Genomic DNA, 21,309 nt, shown 5'->3' on the forward strand with positions numbered 1-21,309 from the left:
AGTTGGGCGACCGCCAGGTGAGACGCGGCAGACATTGAGAGGCGCGCGTCTGCGCCGACGCATTTGGGGCACAAATTTGGGCACCAAATGCGTTGGCACAGATGGGTTTTGGGTTTGGGTCGGCACGTTGGGCCTCCACTTTTGTCCGTGCCGACCCAAACGGACAGCGGCGGACGAAATGGGTCGCCCCGTTGGAGTTGCTCTAAGCTTACTTATATTGAAACCAAATCATAAGGTGAACCCTTGTTTCAACACCACTTTTTCTACTACACATGCACCAGTTCTTTCTTCATATATAATACTCCCTCCGTCCCATAATATAAGAAGGGCATTTATCTTTTACATTACACTAGTGTCAAAAAAACGCTCTTATATTACATTACGGGACAGAGGGAGTATCAATCAAAACACAAGTCAGGAGGGAGGACAAGAAGAACCGCAGAGACACGATGGTGAGTTTGCAGACCAAAACCGTGACACTCAAGGCCGAATCATTTGCTTGTGTTGCCTTGAGAGAACCCAACAACATGGTGACCTCCTCTTAATTCACCTGGCCTTCTTAACCAGTGTGAGTGTGGAGGTGCGGAATTCTGCGTCATCTTTAATGAAGCTCCACCAGAGATAGGTGAGGGGAACGGTGCTCGCGTGCCACAGCGAATGCGCATCCGCATACCCCTTGTACGGAGGGAAGTCAAACACCTCAAGAAGCATAGCTAGAGCTCCTCCAAACACAACGACCCAAAGCTTCAACCGTGGCGGATGACGGGTCACGCCAGCCCAGGTTGCCCATGCCACAATTTGAATCACACCCATCGCCACACAGACTTTCATGTTCCATCCTGAAGAAAAAGGCAGGCACATAAACGCAGCAGATGCACATGAATTAATAATATGTTTGTGCAAGTGTGTGTAAGGTAAAGATGATCTAGAAGCAAAAGGAACTTTACCGTAGTCAAGCTCGTAGAAGTTAAGATACAGGATGTGTGTTGTGACGAATGCTAGAATAGGTGCAGCAACCATCACCCTGGCAGGCCCCTCCTTGACATTAAAAATTCTTAGCAATGTAACGATTAAAGAGTAGCCAAGTACGGCCACAGCTGAAGAGTAATCCAATTTCTCAGTCAGGTCTATATCCCTACAACACAAAATGAATGAATGAATGAATGAATGAATGACGCTGAGCAAGATATCAAACCCAATATATTATTATCACAGCAGCATGCCCAAGCTTTGATTGAGCAAACGTGCACCTGGTATGGAATACGGAGCTCCAGATCCATGCATTCATTGATAATATTGCATAGATATGCCATAAGCCAGTGTATTCGTAGTACGTCCTCTTCGTCTGAGGTCTAAGAGGTAATCTGCATTTCACTAGCAGGTAGAACGAAAGCCAGCCAGTGAAGTGCATCAATAGGTTGAGAGCAGACAGTGCGGCCGAGAGGGGCTCCTGATACATACACGGCAAACAGGTTAGTAGTAGTAGTCATCATGGTGAAATACTAGTAAGTATCACTACTCATCAACGTACAAGCCAAATGGTTACATGCCTGGAAGACAGAGACACGTTTGAAGGGCCATTTTCCATGATATTGAACAGGGCTCAGGCCACCTAATCGCCGTTCCTCTTCTCTTCGCATCATGCAGTAGTAGCGGCAGTCTGTCATACAGTTTAGTTGCTTCCACTGCATGCCAAGGGCCTCCTGTGTGTACCAAGAACTTCCAGCAGATATGCTGTCGTTCTCCCGGGACTGGCAGTGGCTGATGATGTTGCTCCCAATAATCCCCGTATTCTGACACTCCCCCACACAAGTTCTGCAGGTCAATCACAACGCAAGTTACCAGGAACTTCTAAACAGTGTGACATCATAATGAAGTACAGCCCCTAACACAATGTATAACTCCTAACCAATGGTTCTACAATATGTGGCACAAATCAAGAGTGATAAAAAGAAAAAAATTCCAACGATAACTGAGGCAACGATGTCACAATAGTTAGCTAAAGGTGGTCAGTAGATGCACAGCAACTGCTGCAAAAATGAGTTTGTCTGTTATAATTTCTCTTTTCATAATCAAACAAACGTGTAAAAAGACATACTATGTTTTTTTTCAGACACAAATTTAATGGTTTAATTTTTGTGACACATAAGCCACATTTTACTAGTTAAATTCATGGTCAAAAGTTGACTTACAAAAAGAGTGTGTGCCTTCTTTTGTAGTCGGAGGGGAGTACTGACCCAGTATTTCAGTCAAGTCGGCAAGAAACAAAAACATATCTCACAAGTCACAATGAAGTAACAAGAAAGGATCAAATATATTGTAACAACCAACAACCATTATAGTCCTTGACATAAATAATTTCAGTCAAGTGAGTACGAGAACAAAACATACTGTATTTCACAATGAAGTAACACAAAAGGATCAAACATATAGTAACAGCCATTACCACAATAGGTATGATATGTTTATAAAAAAAAAAAAAAAAGGGCAACCTGGTGCATGTAGCTCCCGCTTGCGCAGGGTCCAGGGAAGGGTCCGACCACTTTGGGTCTATAGTACGCAGCCTTTCCCTACATTTCTGTAAGAGGCTGTTTCCAGGACTTGAACCCATGACCTCATGGTCACAAGGCAGTAGCTTTACCACTGCGCCAAGGCTCCCCTTCAGGTATGATATGTTTATACACTTTTAAATTGCTCTTAAGTAGGTGCGGTAGTATAGTGACCAGAGTTGCATCTAACAACCTCTAGCTAGTGCTCCTCTGAATCTAATAATAAATTGTTTGACCTGCGGTCTCTCTGTCCATCTAATGAGTGTGACGAACTAATTTAGCATGGCAAGAATACCAATCGTGTATCACACTTAATCTTTGTGCATCAAATCTAATCTAAAGGATGTAAAATGGGAGACAAAATTGTGTAACTCAAAGTATGGCACCATCTTCTCACATAATATTCCCTCCATCTGAGTGCTTGTGACTGGATCCACTTAGCTGAATCCACCTTTCTACCAATTTACTAGTTACACTAGAAAGTAGGTGCGGTAGCAGGAACGATGATATGTTTGCTGTCCCACACTTAGCTGAATCCCCCACACGAGTTGTGCAGGTCGAGTGCGAAGCCGGACCTCTCCTTCCTCTGCATCCTTCATAGCAGAAACAATAATCTCCGTATTCTGACACTCCCCCACACTTAGCTGAATCCCCGCGGGACTAATTGTTCTCAATTCTTAAATAAAATAAAAAGAGAACGCATCCACAATAGTTTTAAGGTTGTATCGTTCCATTGGCAAGGCGAAGTCAAAAAAATAACCATGTTAGATGGACGACAGTGTCCAGTTTTCCTTGCAGTTGAGATATTTGCAATCAATCAAACTGTAGGATAGTCAATAATGGATTCCAGTAGCAACAAGGCTAAGATATCACAATTTGGAGGTAGAAAAAGAGATTTAATAATATTTTTAACCAACTAGTACTAGTGTAGGTAGGTAAGATGAGGAAACATGAGGTAAAGTTTTTTAACCCAGTTACACATCAACATGATATATTCAGATCTGGAAGGGAATCAATCAAGTATAATAAGAAAACAAAGAGCAATGGTACATCGATCATGTGCAAGTGCTGCAACAGGAGATGAGTCACCATACCTGTAGTGCGGATCAGCATCTCCCCGGCTGGCCTGGACGGAGACGGAGACGAATATCCCAGCGAGTGCAAGAAGGGAAGCCAATCGAACTAGGCAGAGGAGGCTGCTTCTGGCCATCCCTCACGGCGGCAAGCAGTAGTAGCAGGTATGGATTCGTTGGTTACTGGGCAAGAAAGGGATCTTGACTAGACCTACACCTACACCTGCACGGAAGTCGAGTCGAGTCCTAAAATGCAGCGACACACACAGATATGTAGTAAATTCGCCATTTTGGAGAAGCAGAAACGCATATACATACAAGGAACAGCGGATTACCTTCTTCTTCCTGTTTGCTGTCCCGCGGCGAGTGCCAAGAAGTGGAGATCTAAACCGGCGAGCGAGCGAGCGAGGAAGGAGAGGACGACTTGGATCTCCAGGAATGGAACGATGCAGAGGAGAGGAGAGGAGAGGAGAGGAGGCTGCTCGGCCTCAGCGGCGAGGCTATGCTATGCTATGCTAGACGCAGCCTGCAGCCACCGACCGCCGCCGGCAGAATCGGAGGTCGACTGGGTGTGGGTGGCTGGCTAGGTCTCTCGATTTTTCTTCTTTTCTTTTCTTTTCTTTTCTTTCTGGGCCGGGCCGGACCGGGCCTGGCTATTTTTCAGGCTGGAAACACAAGTCCGAGCCCATCCCAAAAAAAATGCAGTAAATCAAGGCCGGACAACCCCTCAAAAAGAAAAGACATTCAAGTCTACGCGTCGGCCGGCCGGCTCATCTTTTGAAAACATTAACTTAACCGGGTCGCAAGCTGTTGGATCCACCATGGGATAGTCGTTCGATCCGACTAACGTCGCTTGCACCATGATATGGGTCGTGTTGTGCTCCGTCCGATCCAACTCACGAGGTTTACAAAATGGATCATGTTGCGCGCGAAGGCTTGGCCCGCGTGGCACTCGAAGGTTTTGCAACCAGACCTTTGCAACACAAGCCATCAGTGGCGAAGTCAGGATTCGAGTATAGGGGGGGCGAGTATGTACATTGATCGAATCTCGTTGATAATTACTAGTTGCTTCTACTAAAATTGTTGATCGTTGGGGAGGGGGGGGGGGCAGGCCCCTGCTCGTCCCCCCTGGCTCCGCCCCTACAAGCCATGCATGTTGCCACCGATACAAGCCCTCCTTAGCCGACCAAGAAACTAAGTGAAGACACAAAGAAAACCAAGAGAGAAATAATAATAATAAACTTTAAAAATGAGAGAAAACTAGTACAACAACCAAACAAAACCACAAGCGTCGGTACTGAAACATAGCGAACGGAAACATAACACAAAAAATGGGTCGGTGTAGTAGCTACATGGGGGAGGAGGATTCTTTAGGAGAGAGAGAGAGAGATGTTATACTCCCTATAAGCGAGATGTAGTCTTCGCGTAGGGCGTACACAAGATCTGACTCGGGTGCGGCCCAATATCTCTCCTCCCAATGGCTTTTGGGTTGGGTTTTCTATGGTCTTCCTTTCATCGTTTTTTACATTTTGTTGTTTTTCTTAAAGAACATTTTATTTCTTGAACTTTTAAAAATTGTGGATTGTTTTCCACTTTTTTGTGACCATTTTCAAATATGTGAACTTTTTTCAAATTCGCAAACAATTTTTGAAGTTGTTAACACTTTTCAAATTCATGAACATTTTCCAAGTTCACGAACATTTTTTATGAACATTTTTCAAATTCTTCAACTTAAAAAAATGTAAACTTTTCAACTCAATGTTTTTTTTTCAAATTCATGAACTTTTTCCCAAATTCAATGGCCAACAACAATCATCAGCGGTCAATGCTTGGATGTCAATAGTCAGTGGTCAGGGTGCAAATAGTCTCATGGGTCGCGCCCCATATAGTGCCGCTATGAGCACGAGAAGCCTAGCAGGCGCTTATTTCGTTTTTGTGTTTCTTTTTTATCCTTAGCATCTAGCCAAGTTTTTGATGGGTTGAAATAATGAAATACTGGCTCGCCTTTGGTTGATTGTGATTTGAAGCATACAGATCTTTGTGTTGTTGAAAGGCTATCGAACTGAATCTGTCGGTATGAGTGTATTTTTTTTCTTTTGAATTTAAGAAACCATAGGGGGGTGCACCTCAAAATCTCAATATGTGAGCTTATATAAACCATATTATGTACATTGTGCAATCCCGGCCAGGCACGGCACGACCCGGCCCGCTGAGGCATGATTATTATTATACGGGCCGTGCCGTTTAGCACGTGCCATGTAGTGCCGGCCCAGCTATCCCGGCCCGTTTGGGCACCTATACACACGTACGTGCACCATCGCCAACCTCACACCACTTCTTTGTTGCTGGCTGCTCTGCTACAGTGCCTTAATATTACTCCGCCGCCGACCAAGAAGGGAACCGCGACGACGGCAAGCGGTGCCCTTCCTCCCCCATCCGCCCTCTTCCACACCTCTCATCCCCCTCCCTTTCTCCAGCTCCTCACCGCCCCCCATGGCGTCCGCCAGCTAGCCGTCGATCCGCTCCTTCCGGACTCCCCCCCTCCGACCCCAGATCCACTTCCTAGCCCACGACCCCGACTGCCCAGCGACCTATCCAACCTAGCTACTCCAGAATGGCGGCGTATCAGTGCGAGCTTTCCTCAGCCATCGCGGCGGAATCCGAGGACAGGTCGTTGGTGTTCAAGGTGCGCGGATACTCAAGGCCCCCCCCTTCGCCGTGGAAGGCCACGACTGGGTGCTCAGGTATACTACCCCCACGGCTGCTTGGCAACAGGTGCTGCTGCAGGTTACCTGTCCCTGGTTATCCACACCGCCGACGGCAAAGGATGTGACCGTCAAAGCAGAAACTCGTATCTCTGCCTCATGGTGAGGAAGGCTGGCCTGGAGCACTCGGGGGACATAGTAGATGACTGCTTCAGCGTCAGGTGTGATCTAACTCTCAAGGATGTCGGCGAGCAGTTCCTCTTACCTAGTTAAAAGTTGAATTACTGAACCAGCTAGTTTTTTTTTTTTTGCCGCTGTTTTTGGTTGAGCTTGTCATCCATTGTAGATGACGGCAACATATATGTTATAATCCTGTTTGTTCTGGGCTTCAGGCTGTCTTTGGGAGTGACGATAACCTTTGCTAGCTTTAGAGTGTTTATTATTATATATGCAGTTGCTTTTGAGCGAGCTCCTCATATATTGTACTCCCTCCGTCCGCAAATACTTGCTGACATAGACTGGAGAGTATCAGCAAGCATCACATATTCATCATACTTGCGGACAGCAGCTGATGGATTTCGAATCGATTTGTCACCTCCCTTGTGATCCCTGCCTAGCATAGCATATTTGGAGTTTCTGTCATGCAAGCGTGCTGCCAATCTGAACTAATACAAATACAATACAATACAATACTGACCAATATAAGCTCGCTTAGACTAGGGATAACAACCAACACCTCATGGGATGGATCTGAACAATAGATGGCCGAGTTTCGATTTGTCTTCCAAAAAAAAAGGGGCATCTATCTACACTAACAGCACAGGTCAAAAGGGTGAATTGACGCACTTGAGACATCAGTAAGAGAAAAATCTTCTAGTTTCAAGCTTCAGAGACTTTTTCAATTGACCAGAGTGCAACCCAAGAATAAAAATGCATAAGCGACCAGCGAGGTAAGGAGTTCCAGACACCAAGTGCGCGGGAGAATAATTGCTTAAGATTGTATGACAATACCTTAACCTTACAATACAGCACAAAACTGATGGAATCTCATAAGCATGAAGTGTGACATAGAGCAGTGAGCAAGAAAAACATACAGCAAAGTCTTCAGAACCCAAGGAAATGATAAAAGGCGTGCATTCCAGGTTCATTCAACACAAGTTACGAATTGGCAAAACAGCAGGCTTCAATTGCAAAATTTGCAATTCGCCATTGAAAATGCCAGGGCAACAAACAAAGCAAATAATTCAGTAAGAGTCTGTCGCAGCTAAACAAATAAATGAAAATGACCACTGGTTCAACAATACATAACTCAGAATGATTCAAAACTTATGAAGACAAAATTAATTTACAAATCTACTTTACAATACGCGGTTCTTGAAATGCAGGCTTATTAAATGGGCCACCTCGGCTGCAGCCCATGTACATTTTTCTCTTCCTTTTCTCTGCCTTTTTACAATACTAATGAATCAACCATATTATATTTGATAATACAAATGTAAACTAAATACTGTTTTACAAATATTTAATATTTGTACATAGTATGAAAAATAAGAAAACATTTGTAACTTTCCAACAAAGTCATGCGTTTTACAAAAAGTGTTATGCAAAGCCATTTGATTAAATAATTGTTCATGTAATTTTTGAAATGTTATCAAACCCTTTTTAAGTCTTCATGCACCCCTCAAAAAGGAAAATGTTCATGCAATTTTAAAATGTTGGTGAAAATTAAGAAAAGATAAAATAGAAGGAAGAAAGAATAAAAATCAAAAACCAAATACAAAAAGAAAACCAGATGAGAAAGTCGATGATGATGTCGCGAATAATGATGATGGTGCTGGATCTCGATGTCGTGGCCTTCGTTCTTGAGTCGATGGCCTCAGTAGCGGCGGCAGGAAAAAGGGACACCCCATACACCCTTTGGGGACACTGTAGCACTGTAGCTACAGTGCTGCTACAATACCCAAAGGAAATGCATCTCACGTCCCAGGCAGCGGGCCGAGCTGCGTGGGGTCTGTCTCCGCCACTGGATGGTTTGGTGGTTGTCCTTCTCCTGATTCTCCTACCGGATCTCTTCCGGAGGTGAGGCTTTTGCTACTGCTTCATAGGGTGGAGCCTCTCTCTCTCTTCCACATTCACCACATCCAATTGCAGGAGGTAAAAAGTACTCCGTCCATCCATAATATAACATGTTATTACAACAAATATGCTATCAGGACGAGAGAAGGCCGCGCCGGTTGGTACGACGGCGGGTACGAGCGTACAAGCAACTCCAACCCGCCGACCAATTTCGTATGCGTGTGTCCGTTTGGATCAAAATAGACACAAAAGTCGACCCAACGCGCCGACCCAAACAGACGCGCGTCTGCTTCTCGTCCGTCAGGCGACCCATTCCAGGCCCAAATTTAGGCATCGTTTGCGTCAGCGTAGACACGAGGCGATCACGTGCGACGCCCGCCTACTCCTTCCCCTGGGTCGTCAGTCGGTGGAACATAGGCCATTCTCTTCCTCCCGTCGACAGCCAGCACACCCAGGCGCCCTACCCTGTCGCCGTCGCCGCTAAGTTTTGGTGCCCATGCTAGCCGTCCACACCCACATACCTCCCCTCCCCCGCAGCACGCTACCTTCCAACGTCGCTGCCACCACCGCCTTGTCGCCGGGCCGCCGTAGCTACCCCGACGTCGCCGCTAGCAACACCTCGCCTTGTGCCCCTGGCCCTGCCTGAAGCGGGCAAAAGTGCGGCGACCTCGCTTGTCTGACACCGCCACGCTTGCCGGACGCCGCCAGGGCCTGCTACCAGTTCGAGGGGAGGTGCGTGGCTCTTCACCGGCCAGCTTCTTCGACGACACATGCAAGTTGTTCGACGGTTTGCCCACAAGGTACAAATGGACTCCGCCGACGAGTTCTTTTTCCATAATTTCATTTGCGTCTCGGATGATTCTTCATCCGACGATGAGGAGCTTGTGGTTGTTGTGTTGGTCGTCCAGGACCACCTTAGTATGCAGCGGCCGATGTTTCGGGGCTCGATCCTAGGGCACACTCCGGCATTGAATCGCAACCAGGAGAACGACCATTTCCTACTATGAAAGGACTACTTCGACACACCCAACCCGCTCTTCAAACGTCACATATTCGGGCGCCGTTTCCGTATGACTAGACATGTTTTCAACCGTATCCGGGAGGGGGTGGTGGCATACGATAAGTATTCCGACTGCAAGGAGGATGCCCTTGAAAAGTTTGTCTTACCCTCTTATCAGAAATGCACCGCAACTATTCGAATGCTTGCATACAGAGTTCTCGGGGATCTCATTGATGAGTATGTCCATATGAGCGAGTCCACGTGCCTAGAGTCCATGCATAGGTTCTGCAAGGCTGTGATCGCAGTGTTTGGCCCTGAGTACTTGAGAGAGCCAAATGCTGCAGATACAACCTGCTTGTTGGAATGCCAACTGGGGCTTTCCGGGTATGCTTGGCAGTATAGATTGTATGTACCGGGAGTGAAAGAACTGCCCTTAAGCTTGGCAGGGGTAGTATAGGGGCCATGTCAAAGCTTGCTCTGTCATACTCGAGCCCGTGGCTTCACAAGATCTTTGGATTTGGCATTCTTTATTCGGCATGGCCGGGCCTCACAATGATATCAACGTGCTTCAATGCTCTATGGTGTTTGCAAGGCTTGCTTAAGGCAACTGCCCAGAGGTCAATGTTAACATCAATGGCCACAACTACAACAATAAAAACTACCTAGTTGATGGTATCTATCATCAGTGGACTACTCCAACCCTGTAGGAGAGAAGAGGAAGAGATTTGTCCAAGAGTAAGAGAGTGCTAGGAATGATGTGGAGCATGCCTTTGGTGTTCTGCAATCTTGGTGGGGCATCGTTCGGTATCCTGCTAGAACTTGGAGCATCCATAATTTGTGATAGGTGATGACTGCTTGTGTGATCATGCACAATATATATGATTGTAGATGATGAGCGCTCAGAACGTATCTACGACCAAGGGTTTCAGTTTCAGGATGACAATGTTGTGCCTGAGCATGGAGGAGCGGCAACGTGGGCACAACTCATCCAATTTCATCATCAAATGCTTGATTGGGAAACTCACATTCAGCTGCAACAAAATGATTTGGTTCTCATGTTGACAACCAATAGATTTAAAAAAATGTATTTGAGATAATTTAATTTTTATTTGACGTGTAAACTATGATATATTTGTTTGGTTGTGAAACTATATAAGATGTTTGTATTTTGTTTGAATTATGCAAACCAGGGTCAATTTCTCATATGTTTGAAAAAAAAACACGGCTGGCGGGCCGCGAGGACGAAGATGCGTCCGCGTGTTGGGTGCATGGCCGACCCAAACACAAAAAAGGATGGACGACGAGCGTTGAAGTTGCTCTCATATGTGTGTGTGTTTTTTTTTTAATAACAGTTGCTTTCATGTATACGGATACGGATTTGCAAAAGAAAGAAAGAAGGAAAGAAAGAAAGAGAGAGAAACGCGTGCGCCTGCCTGCCACCCACCATACGTAATAACTTTTTGTCGAGAAAAGAAAATAGGTTGTCAGATCTCCTTATCTTGTCGCTGCTGCCTACCTGCGCCTGGATCCAAAGTCCAAACCCTAGCCGCCTCTCTCTCTCTCTCCCCTCACAGGCTCAGATCTCCTACCACCACCATGGAAGGCTCTCTCCTCAGATCCATGGAATGGCTTCACTCTTCCTTCCTTCCTTCCAACAGCCTGCGGCCGCCGGCGCACCCTTCTTCCATGGCGATGGCGAGAGGGATGGGATCTAGCCCCGCCCAGCCCCGCCGGCAGCAGCGTGCGTCCCACAACTACTCCAGATGGGAAACAGCACGGTCCGCTCCCGGCCGGAGACTCTCGCAGCGGCCGGAGCGCCAACGTTTGCCGACCTTCATCGCCTTTTCTCTTGGTCTGATGGGTGAGTCCTCTGCTATTCTTTCATCTAATCTAATCTAACCTAATCTAAGAAAACAAATCCATTCTTCTTTCTTGTCTTGCAGGTTGGTTTGGTTCCATCTCTCTCTCTCTATTTTATGTTACACAAGTATTACACATGGATGGATATTTCCCATCCATCGAGTAAAACGAATATCCCAGCCCTGTTAGGCCGTCTCCTGTGTATGTATGTGCAGAGTTTTTTTGTTTTTGATTTGTTATAATCTTCTGTATGTATATCACCGGAGGACAAAGTAAAAGAAAATAAATCCTTCTTCACAAGAAGATTCACCCGATCGAGTACTGTTTTCAGGCTGTTTGGATCTTTCGGAATTTTTCCTAAAAGGATTTCAAACTCTTTCAAAGCATTCTTGCAGTCTTTTGTCTTTTATAAGAAAAATAATAATATAAATCTCAAACCTCTTCTTTGCAATTCCCTTATTACTTCTTTTGGTGGTGAAACACTCTTTGCTGAGTTTTTTTCTTTTTCTTTTGCCACACCCCTTAGTACCACTTAACTTATATAGGTCCTAATACATACATACAGAGATAACAATCCAAAGTAATCCCTCCGTCCCATAATATAAGACGCTTTTTGACACTACACTAGTGTTAGAAAAACATCTTACATTATGGGACGGCGTAGTACATTTTATTTGCCTAGCTCTCTGTCGCTCAGCCTTTTTATCTTAGCACTTACCCTCACATTCTTTAATGTCATTTTTCACCAGCGCCGGGGAGGGAGTTATTGGCTAGCATTTGTGTTAGTGAATGGAGGATAGATGCTTGCTTGATACTACTCCCTCTGTAAAGAAATATAAGATTAGTAGTGATCTAAATGATCTTATATTTTTTTTACATAGGGAGTACGAGTTTAGGGCCTCTTTGGCTTGGTAGTAAAAGCAGAGGAAAATTGTTGGACTATGAAAATTTTCTTTGGTGCATCTATTTGCTTTACGAAAGAAAAAAAGGAAAAAAAAAGCAAAGAGTTTTCCTTTGGTCTATGTCCCAAAGGCAAAATAAATAGAAATTTGACATCTACTCCCTCCGTTTGGAATTACTTGTCGCCGAAATGGATGTATCTAGACATATTTTAGTTCTAGATACATTCATTTTCGAGGCAAGTAGATACCGGACAGCCGAGAGTTAGTTTTTTTAGAGTAAGAACATTGAAGTCATACTTTTGCTTGTGATTTGATTTGACTTAAAAAAATTAATTTTGTTTTGTGTTTCTGTTTGGTTTTTGATTTTTTAATCAAGTTACATAAAGTTAACAATATTTATGTGTCTAACAATCGTTCTGCAAGCATGGTTCTATCAGATTGGTGCACTGTCAAATCGTCCATTTGCTTGTGAGGTTTATTTACTTTTTGAAGTATGTGCTCATGTTTTTTGGGGATATGCGCACAGATGGAGTGGTTCACAGCCTGTCCCCATTTTCATTTTGGTAGCAGTCGTGTCGATGCCAAAGCTGTCCACTCGCTCTCTCTCTCTATATATATATACACTCCCTCCGTTCGGAATTACTTGTCTCAAAAATTGATGTATCTAGTTCTAGATACATCCATTTTCGCGACAAGTAATTCCGAACGGAGGGAGTATATATAAAGATACCCATCCAATCCATACAATGTTTTTTTTGTAGTACTACTTACCTCGCTAGCAATAGCTTTTTCTTCTGTTGTACAATTACCAGACCGTCTCGTGTATCCTTCTTTTGTACTCCCTCCGTCCGGAAATACATGTCGGAGAAATGGATAAAAATGGATGTATCTAGAACTAAAATCCGTCTAGATACATCCATTTCTCCGACAAGTATTTCGGGACGGAGGGAGTAGTACGCTAGTATCGCTTCATTATCTGAATTCTGAAGGTCCTTCATTTTGGTATTCATTCAATTCTTTCATGCTTTTTGTTCAGGTAATTAAGGACCTTGGATTCCTTTGTTCAGGCATCTTGGGTTTGCTAGTGCCAGGCAGAGATGCTACATTTGTTGTCTTGTGATGTGAATAAGGTGTCCACGTCCACAAGACATCAACTCATTGGTAATCATTTATTCTTTTTTCTTGCCAAATCCTTTCTTTGCTTTACTGTTATGATAGTGTTTTGAACATATAAAGTAGTCCTCATTTCTTACCTTACCATTAGTACAATATACTCACTCCGTCTCATAATATAAGATCTTGTTACATCACATACTGGATGCAACAATATCTTACATTATGGGACGGAGGAAGTACTAATCACTTGCTCCCTATATGCCAAAATGTAAGACGTTTTTTGGTTTTGCATAGGGCATGTGTTACGGAGGGAGTAGTTTAAGTAATAGCTACTCTATGGGCAACACAAAAACCAGGCTGAGTGGCGATTACTGAAATTTTCGTCCCTCATTTTAGTTTTCCTACTCAATTAGCGCATGCCAGTTTCCTACTCAATTAACGCATGCCACTTTGGTTCTACAACTAACATAATACTCCCTCCGTCCGGAAATACTTGTCGGGGAAATGGATGTATCTAGACACATTTTAGTTCTAGATACATCCAATTTCATCTATTTATGCGACAAGTATTTCGGGACGGAGGGAGTACAAAATATCTGAGCTAGTTCTTGCACTTACAGAGGCTAGTTTTACCTAACCAAAGAATTCTAATATGTATGCAACTTACCAGTGGGTTTCAACGCTCCAGCAATTCTAATACACTCAGTATCTCTGCGCTTTAAAGTTTTAGATGTTCAGAAATTCAGGTAGAAAGCTCGTTGTTTTGGGCCTACGAGTCTAATATTACAACTAGTTAGGCAAATATCATCAACTAGCTAGTACACTGTAGATCATATCTTTCCAGAACACACATCCACCCAATCAAACAGATTAAAGTCTACCACCACATGGATATTCATTGTTGTGACAGAAAAACTGGACAATGTTCTCCTCTACTAATATTATGGCTCGTTCAAAGGTGTATACGATAGCCACCAGTAGACAAAATTTGCAGTGGCAAGAATTTCAGGAATCATTTTTTGATGAATATGTAGCAATACTAATTATTAATTTTGATCGCCTTGTTGTTCAGGCCTCCTCCAGAACGGGCATTGCTTAAGCCTGCAAGCACAAAAGAGAATGGTTAAGATATACTCACTATGAGTAAATCAAAGTAGTCAACCTGAAAAAAATAAAGCAATAAACCATCATATAGAGCAATAAACCATCAGAATTAATGGTTAATTTCCAGTTCTAAGTGCCCGTGCAATTCCACCTTGTTACATCTAAGCTTATTTCAAGTTTGATATTTAATTGCAGGGATAAAGCAGCGTGATACTGGATTGGCTCCACCAAGCCAGTGGGATCTCGTGCCTGATAAACAGATGATGCTAGAGGAGCAACCATTGCAGGTGAATTAGCAGGATGTCCGCCTTAACCTTTTCTACAATGCATAGAACGAGTGGTTATGTTGTGACCTTTGTGCTTTATCATCTCCCTCACAGTAAATTAAATTCTGTCGTGATTATCACTAGATGCACGGAGATAACAAGTCCAAATACTGATGATGCCAAATGCCATAAAAAACAAATCGCAAAGGTCTGTCATCATTGTACTATCTTAGGCCAATCACATCTTCTGGAGGTTCGGACAAAGTTCCCCCCACTGATATCAAGGAAGGAATGATAGTTCGGCAAGTTGCCTGTTCTCTCTAGTGAGTTACATCTTGGCTATTGCCTACTAGCATGATCTACTCCCTCTGTAAAGAAATATAAGAGTGCTTAGATCACTAAAGTAGTTATCTAAACGCTCTTATATTTCTTTACGGAGGGAGTAGCGATAAGCACTATGATATATAGTAAGCAACAGTTAATTCAGGTGTTCTTGCTGCAAGGAGTCATGTTATGTTTATGCTTTGTGTCCACACTTTCAGTTTGACTCAAATATATTCTGGACAGTTTGATTTTTAACAAGACCGGATAATGATAATGATAATAAGATCGAAGGATAAGCTTACAACATGTGTATGCAAAGAAGAGAATTTAAATCTCAAACTGAGCTAGCCTTGTCCACAACCCAGCTCTTGTGACTACTTTGATTCAATACCCTGTTGAAGACAATTACACAAAAGCTCCAGAAATAGAGCACATTGATTGTACCATAGGTGACTTAACCCCCCATTGATATCCTAGTGTGATGCAGGACAGGAAGAAATTCAAATAGTAACAAGAGGCTTGGGCACAAAGATCCAGGACGATATATATGCTCTATGTATGCAAATCTACCTAGCGAGCTTGAAACGAAGATTTTTGAGACAAAGTAAGTCTTGTTATACTCTTTTTATCGTTATAGATGTTGACAACTGAAATAAATCAGGACCTGTAAATAACTCTATGAACCAGATAGATGAGTAAAAAATGCGCAGCCTTTTTGTTTTATCGTTATAGATGTTGACAACTGAAATAAATCAGGACCTGTAAATAACTTTATGAACCAGATAGATGAGTAAAAGATGCGCAGCCTTTTTGTTTTATCGTTATAGATGTTGACAACTGAAATAAATCAGGACCTGTAACTAACTTTATGAACCAGATAGATGAGTAAAAGATGTGCAGCCTTTTTTTTTTTTTATCGTTATAGATATTGACAACTGAAATACTCCCTCCGTAAAGAAATATAAGAGCGTTTAGATAACTACTTTAGTGATCTAAACACTCTTATATTTCTTTACAGAGGGAGTAAATGAGGACCTGCAAAAAACTTTATGAACCAGATAGATGAATAAATGATGTGCAGCAGTCAACACTAGATAAATACCCTGTTGAAGTTTTAGATTTAGGGACATCCTCTGTTTGATTATTGTCCTGTTTCCAAGATTTAATACTATACAAAAGTCCCAGAAGTCGATTACATTGATTATACCATAGTCACCATTTTACCATTTTACAGATGCATGTGACACGACACCCGCTGATATCTTAGTGTTGCTTGCAGGAGAGGGATAAATTTAAACCCTATATGATCAAGGCACAAAGATCCAGAAGTAGAAATGTGCCAAAGCTGGGGCGTCCCATGGTCCCTAGCGAGCTAGGATGCCCACGAAATGAATCTGAGGGTGCGAATAGCTCAGCTCGGGCAGATAAAATGTTGTAATGTCCAGACTAGAGCAGCAGCACAAGATGAAGTGTAATTGTAATACGGAATTACTTGTCACAAAAATGGATGTATCTACAACTAAAATACATCTAGATACATTCATTTCTTGACGAGTAATTCCGAACGGGGAGGGAGTACTAGACTAGAGCAGCTCCTTGCTATCCTGACACTCTGTTTTTAGTGGCCTTGCCCAAAACTGAAGGAATGCTTCGAGTGTGCAATAGGAGGAAATGCAGCAGCAGCAAAACAAACAAAATTGGATTACCTCGGTCTTCACTCCATTTTGAGGTGGTTGATGTCTCTGGCCCTGCAGAGCAGACATGATGGATTGTTTGATTTAGTGAAGAAATAAATACTCTGAGATTAGATTAGATTAGATTAGATGTGGGACAAGCAAGCAATGGGATTGAATTTGCACGCACCAGTGACAGTTCTTGGAGTGGAACTTAAGTTCCCTTCTGGAGAGGAAGGCCTCGTCACAGCCTTTGAACGGACACTCTTTGAGGATCATGGTCTTGAGTCGTGCGTTGGTCGCAGCACGGTCTTTCTCCCTCTGCTTGTCCATGGCTTCCTTGAGCACGATCTGCAGCTCGGCCTTGATCTCCTCCACCTTGTCATCGCTGCATTCGCATTCGCGCAAGCACCAAACAATCGATACAGAAATCTTGGGACACGACCTCGTGAGCAAGGACGAAATATGCCAGAAATCTAATCTAATCTAATCTAATCGAAAAGAAGAAGCACGCACCTGTTTAGATCCTTCTTGGTCAATGGCACGCCGCACTCGGAGCAGTCGACCACGATCTCCTCCGCTTTGGATCGCAGCATGGCCTTGAATCGGTCCACAAGATCCAAGATACTCTGCACCAGGGTGGCGGTGTTCCCGGCAACTGTGATACCCGTGAAGCACGCCGTGGCGCAGGCCGGCGCCATGACCTCGGAACGCGGACAGGGAGGGCGGCCGGATCGCGGTGAGTGCAGACTGCAGAGAGAGCGCGGGCGGCGGCGGCGGGACGGGATCCGGAGAGAGTGCTTAGGGCAAGCGGAGTTGGGGGGTGTGACCGGGACCTCTATTTGGGCCTTGGGCCCTTCACGATAATCAGGCCACATGCAAAAAAGGACCGAATGCTTTTTCCTATCTTTCTTCCCAGAAAAATAATTCTCTCTCCCTCAAAAAAAGAAAAAAATAATTCTCTATTCTTTTTTGCGAGGAATACGAAACTGTATTTTGATTAAAAATGAAACAAAAATCCTGTCGAAACTTTAAAAGTATTCTTGTGTGCATGTTCATATGCACAGTATGAAATATTTTTTCTCACCTTCCATTTAACATCTCGAGTGTATCAAAAAATTTATATACAAATAAGTACTCCCCCTAATAACCGTATGGGTTATTATCTTAACACTCCCCCTAATCACCGCTTAATTGCATGTGAGTCCATCATCTAATAAAGTCTCCTCCAAAAACCTTGTGGAAAAAATATGATAAAGCCTCATCGGTAAGACTCTTAATTTTTCCAAGATATTCAGCCATGGTCATGTTACCTTTCTGAAGATTCACGAGCTCGATGTGGGTGTTGATCGCTTGAGCTTGGCTTTGGGCAGCAAACATGGCATGGATGGCATGCCATACTTCGGCCGACGTCGGGAGCATCGCGACCTGTGCCAGGATCTCGCGGGGAAAGAGAGCCCATCAAGAATCCTTGGAGTTGTTGTTGTGCATACTAGAGGGATCATCCAAAGTTGACCACCTGTTCTTCCTTTCCTTCCTTGGTGATGGTGAGCGTGGCCGGTGGTGCTGGGCTCTTCTCGCCGAGGGGGTGCTCCATCTGCGCGCCCTTGATCTGGGGCAGCACGTGTTGGAAATATCCCCTAGAGGCAATAATAAATTAGTTATTATTATATTTCCTTGTTCATGATAATCGTTTATTATCCATGCTATAATTGTATTGATAGGAAACTCAGATACATGTGTGGGTACATAGACAACACCATGTCCCTAGTAAGCCTCTAGTTGACTAGCTCGTTGATCAAAAGATGGTTACGGTTTCCTGACCTTGGACATTGGATGTCGTTGATAACGGGATCACATCATTAGGAGAATGATGTGATGGACAAGACCCAATCCTAAGCCTAGCACAAAGATCGTGTAGTTCGTATGCTAAAGCTTTTCTAATGTCAAGTATCATTTCCTTAGACCATGAGATTGTGCAACTCCCGGATACCGTAGGAATGCTTTGCGTCACAACGTAACCGGGTGGCTATAAAGGTGCACTACGGGTATCTCCGAAAGTGTCTGTTGGGTTGGCACGAATCGAGACTGGGATTTGTCACTCCGGTTGACGGAGAGGTATCTCTGGGCCCACTCGGTAGGACATCATCATAATGTGCACAATGTGACCAAGGGGTTGATCACGGGATGATGTGTTACGGAACAAGTAAAGAGACTTGCCGGTAACGAGATTGAACAAGGTATCGGGATACCGACGATCGAATCTCGGGCAAGTATAATACCGCTAGACAAAGGGAATTGTATACAGGATTGATCGAATCCTCGACATCGTGGTTCATCCGATGAGATCATCGTGGAACATGTGGGAGCCAACATGGGTATCCAGATCCCGCTATTGGTTATTGACCGGAGAACGTCTCGGTCATGTCTGTATGATTCCCGAACCCGTAGGGTCTACACACTTAAGGTTCGATGACGCTAGGGTTATAAAGGAAGTTTGTTTGTGGTTACCGAATGTTGTTCGGAGTCCCGGATGAGATCCTGGATGTCACGAGGAGTTCCGGAATGGTCCGGAGGTAAAGATTTATATATGGGAAGTCCTGCTTTGGTCACCGGAAAAGTTTCGGGTTTTATCGGTACCGTACCGGGACCACCGGGAGGGTCCCGAGGGTCCACCAAGTGGGGCCACCATCACCAGAGGGCAGCATGGGCCAAGTGAGGGAGGGGACCAGCCCCATGTGGGCTGGTGCGCCCCCCCACAAGGGCCCAAGGCGCCTAGGGTTTGGGGAGGGGGCGCACCCACCTTTCTTGGGGGGGCAAGTTTCCCCTCTCCCCCCCTTGGCCGCCCCCTAGATGGGATCTAGGGCTGGCCGCCGCCCCTAGGGGTGGAACCCTAGGTGGGGGCGCAACCCCCCCTCTCCCCCTATATATAGTGGAGGCAAAGGGGCAGCCCAACACACGAAGTTCTTCTCCTGTTGGCGCAGCCCTACCTCTCTTTCTCCTCATATCTCGCAGTGCTTGGCGAAGCCCTGCTGGATCACCACGCTCCACCACCACCACCACGCCGTTGTGCTGCTGCTGGATGGAGTCTTCCCCAACCTCTCCCTCTCTCCTTGCTGGATCAAGGCATGGGAGACGTCACCGGGCAGCACGTGTGTTGAACGTGGAGGTGTCGTCCGTTCGGCACTAGTATCTCCGGTGATTTGGATCACGACGAGTATGACTCCTTCAACCCCGTTCTCTTGAACGCTTCCGCTTAGCGATCTACAAGGGTATGTAGATTCACTCTCCTCCCCCTCGTTGCTGGTTTCTCCATAGATAGATCTTGGTGACACGTAGGAAAATTTTGAATTTCTGCTACGTTCCCCAACAGTGGCATCATGAGCTAGGTCTATTGCGTAGATTCTATGCACGAGTAGAACACAAAGTAGTTGTGGGCGTTGATTTTGTTCAATATGCTTGCCGTTACTAGTCCAATCTTGATTCGGTGGCATTGTGGGATGAAGCGGCCCGAACCGACCTTATACGTACTCTTACGTGAGACAGGTTCCACCGACTGACATGCACTTGTTGCATAAGGTGGCTAGCGGGTGCCAGTCTCTCCCACTTTAGTCGGATCGGATTCGATGAAAAGGGTCCTTATGAAGGGTAAATAGCAATTGGCATATCACGTTGTGGTTTTGCGTAGGTAAGAAACGTTCTTGCTAGAAACCCATAGCAGCCACGTAAAACATGCAACAACAATTAGAGGACGTCTAACTTGTTTTTGCAGGGTATGCTATATGATGTGATATGGCCAAGAAGAATGTGATGAATGATATGTGATGTATGAGATTGATCATGTTCTTGTAATAGGAATCACGACTTGCATGTCGATGAGTATGACAACCGGCAGGAGCCATAGGAGTTGTCTTTATTTATTGTATGACCTGCGTGTCATTGAACAACGCCATGTAATTACTTTACTTTATTGCTAACCGGTAGCCATAGTAGTAGAAGTAATAAGTTGGCGAGACAACTTCATGGAGACACGATGATGGAGATCATGATGATGGAGATCATGGTGTCATGCCGGTGACGATGATGATCATGGAGCCCCGAAGATGGAGATCAAAAGGAGCAAAATGATATTGGCCATATCATGTCACTTTTTGATTGCATGTGATGTTTATCATGTTTATGCATCTTATTTGCTTAGAACGACGGTAGTAAATAAGATGATCCCTCATTAAAATTTCAAGAAAGTGTTCCCCCTAACTGTGCACCGTTGCGAAAGTTCGTCGTTTCGAAGCACCACGTGATGATCGGGTGTGATAGATTCTAACGTTCACATACAACGGGTGTAAGCCAGATTTACACACGCGAAACACTTAGGTTAACTTGACGAGCCTAGCATGTACAGACATGGCCTCGGAACACAAGAGACCGAAAGGTCGAGCATGGGTCGTATGGTGGATACGATCAACATGAAGATGTTCACCGATGATGACTAGTCCGTCTCACGTGATGATCGGACACGGCCTAGTTGACTCGGATCATGTAATCACTTAGATAACTAGAGGGATGTCTATCTGAGTGGGAGTTCATTAGATGAACTTAATTATCCTGAACATAGTCAAAAGCCCTTTGCAAATTATGTCATAGCTCGCGCTTAGTTCTAC

The 21,309-nt window shown here is 44.5% G+C and overlaps 3 protein-coding genes across 12 annotated transcripts; 1 reads left to right on the top strand and 2 right to left on the bottom strand.

Annotated features, from left to right (window-relative positions):
• Positions 1 to 217: 217 nt before the first annotated feature.
• LOC123094086 (post-GPI attachment to proteins factor 3) lies at positions 218 to 4,218 on the bottom strand. 2 transcript variants are annotated; one of them, XM_044516167.1, is made up of 6 exons: positions 3,958 to 4,218; positions 3,644 to 3,845; positions 1,551 to 1,815; positions 1,251 to 1,450; positions 948 to 1,135; positions 218 to 839 (listed from the first exon to the last, which is right to left on the bottom strand). In XM_044516167.1, the coding sequence occupies exons 2-6, from the start codon at positions 3,757 to 3,759 to the stop codon at positions 547 to 549; spliced, it is 1,062 nt and encodes a 353-aa protein (XP_044372102.1). In that variant the 5' UTR covers positions 3,760 to 3,845; positions 3,958 to 4,218; the 3' UTR covers positions 218 to 546. The 2 variants fall into 2 exon arrangements, with proteins under 2 accessions (XP_044372102.1, XP_044372103.1); XM_044516168.1 differs by having other exon boundaries at positions 3,644 to 3,868; positions 3,958 to 4,215.
• Positions 4,219 to 10,862: 6,644 nt separating this feature from the next.
• Positions 10,863 to 16,792, top strand: LOC123094088 (26S proteasome regulatory subunit 7). Of its 8 annotated transcripts, none has more exons than XR_006445754.1 (6): positions 10,878 to 11,264; positions 13,202 to 13,326; positions 14,581 to 14,672; positions 14,796 to 14,974; positions 15,453 to 15,579; positions 16,255 to 16,792. XR_006445754.1 is itself a non-coding variant. In XM_044516171.1 (5 exons), the coding sequence occupies exons 2-5, from the start codon at positions 13,263 to 13,265 to the stop codon at positions 16,263 to 16,265; spliced, it is 294 nt and encodes a 97-aa protein (XP_044372106.1). In that variant the 5' UTR covers positions 10,883 to 11,264; positions 13,202 to 13,262; the 3' UTR covers positions 16,266 to 16,792. The 8 variants fall into 8 exon arrangements, 1 of the variants encoding a protein (XP_044372106.1); XR_006445753.1 differs by having other exon boundaries at positions 10,879 to 11,264; positions 15,463 to 15,579; XR_006445752.1 differs by lacking the exon at positions 14,796 to 14,974 and having other exon boundaries at positions 10,863 to 11,264; positions 11,347 to 13,326.
• Positions 14,135 to 17,568, bottom strand: LOC123094087 (uncharacterized). Of its 2 annotated transcripts, XM_044516169.1 has the most exons (4): positions 17,165 to 17,483; positions 16,839 to 17,036; positions 16,682 to 16,723; positions 14,135 to 14,382 (listed from the first exon to the last, which is right to left on the bottom strand). In XM_044516169.1, the coding sequence occupies exons 1-3, from the start codon at positions 17,347 to 17,349 to the stop codon at positions 16,690 to 16,692; spliced, it is 417 nt and encodes a 138-aa protein (XP_044372104.1). In that variant the 5' UTR covers positions 17,350 to 17,483; the 3' UTR covers positions 14,135 to 14,382; positions 16,682 to 16,689. The 2 variants fall into 2 exon arrangements, with proteins under 2 accessions (XP_044372104.1, XP_044372105.1); XM_044516170.1 differs by lacking the exon at positions 14,135 to 14,382 and having other exon boundaries at positions 16,541 to 16,723; positions 17,165 to 17,568.
• Between the last annotated feature and the right edge of the window lie 3,741 nt (positions 17,569 to 21,309).

This window comes from Triticum aestivum, chromosome 4B, assembly GCF_018294505.1.
Source record: "Triticum aestivum cultivar Chinese Spring chromosome 4B, IWGSC CS RefSeq v2.1, whole genome shotgun sequence".
NCBI classification, from domain to species: Eukaryota; Viridiplantae; Streptophyta; class Magnoliopsida; order Poales; family Poaceae; genus Triticum; species Triticum aestivum.

Coding starts and splice junctions, on each gene's coding strand:
- LOC123094087 (XM_044516170.1), bottom strand. CDS start 17,526: ATGTGGCCTGATTATCGTGAAGGGCCCAAGGCCCAAATAGAGGTCCCG. Junction 17,037..17,164: donor ACCAAGAAGGATCTAAACAG/GTGCGTGCTTCT, acceptor ATGCGAATGCAG/CGATGACAAGGTGGAGGAGA. Junction 16,724..16,838: donor CACTCCAAGAACTGTCACTG/GTGCGTGCAAAT, acceptor TCTGCTCTGCAG/GGCCAGAGACATCAACCACC.
- LOC123094086 (XM_044516167.1), bottom strand. CDS start 3,759: ATGGCCAGAAGCAGCCTCCTCTGCCTAGTTCGATTGGCTTCCCTTCTT. Junction 1,816..3,643: donor GATGCTGATCCGCACTACAG/GTATGGTGACTC, acceptor ATTGACCTGCAG/AACTTGTGTGGGGGAGTGTC. Junction 1,451..1,550: donor AACGTGTCTCTGTCTTCCAG/GCATGTAACCAT, acceptor TGTATGTATCAG/GAGCCCCTCTCGGCCGCACT.
- LOC123094088 (XM_044516171.1), top strand. CDS start 13,263: ATGCTACATTTGTTGTCTTGTGATGTGAATAAGGTGTCCACGTCCACA. Junction 13,327..14,580: donor CACAAGACATCAACTCATTG/GTAATCATTTAT, acceptor ATTTAATTGCAG/GGATAAAGCAGCGTGATACT. Junction 14,673..15,452: donor TAGAGGAGCAACCATTGCAG/GTGAATTAGCAG, acceptor TTGATATCCTAG/TGTGATGCAGGACAGGAAGA.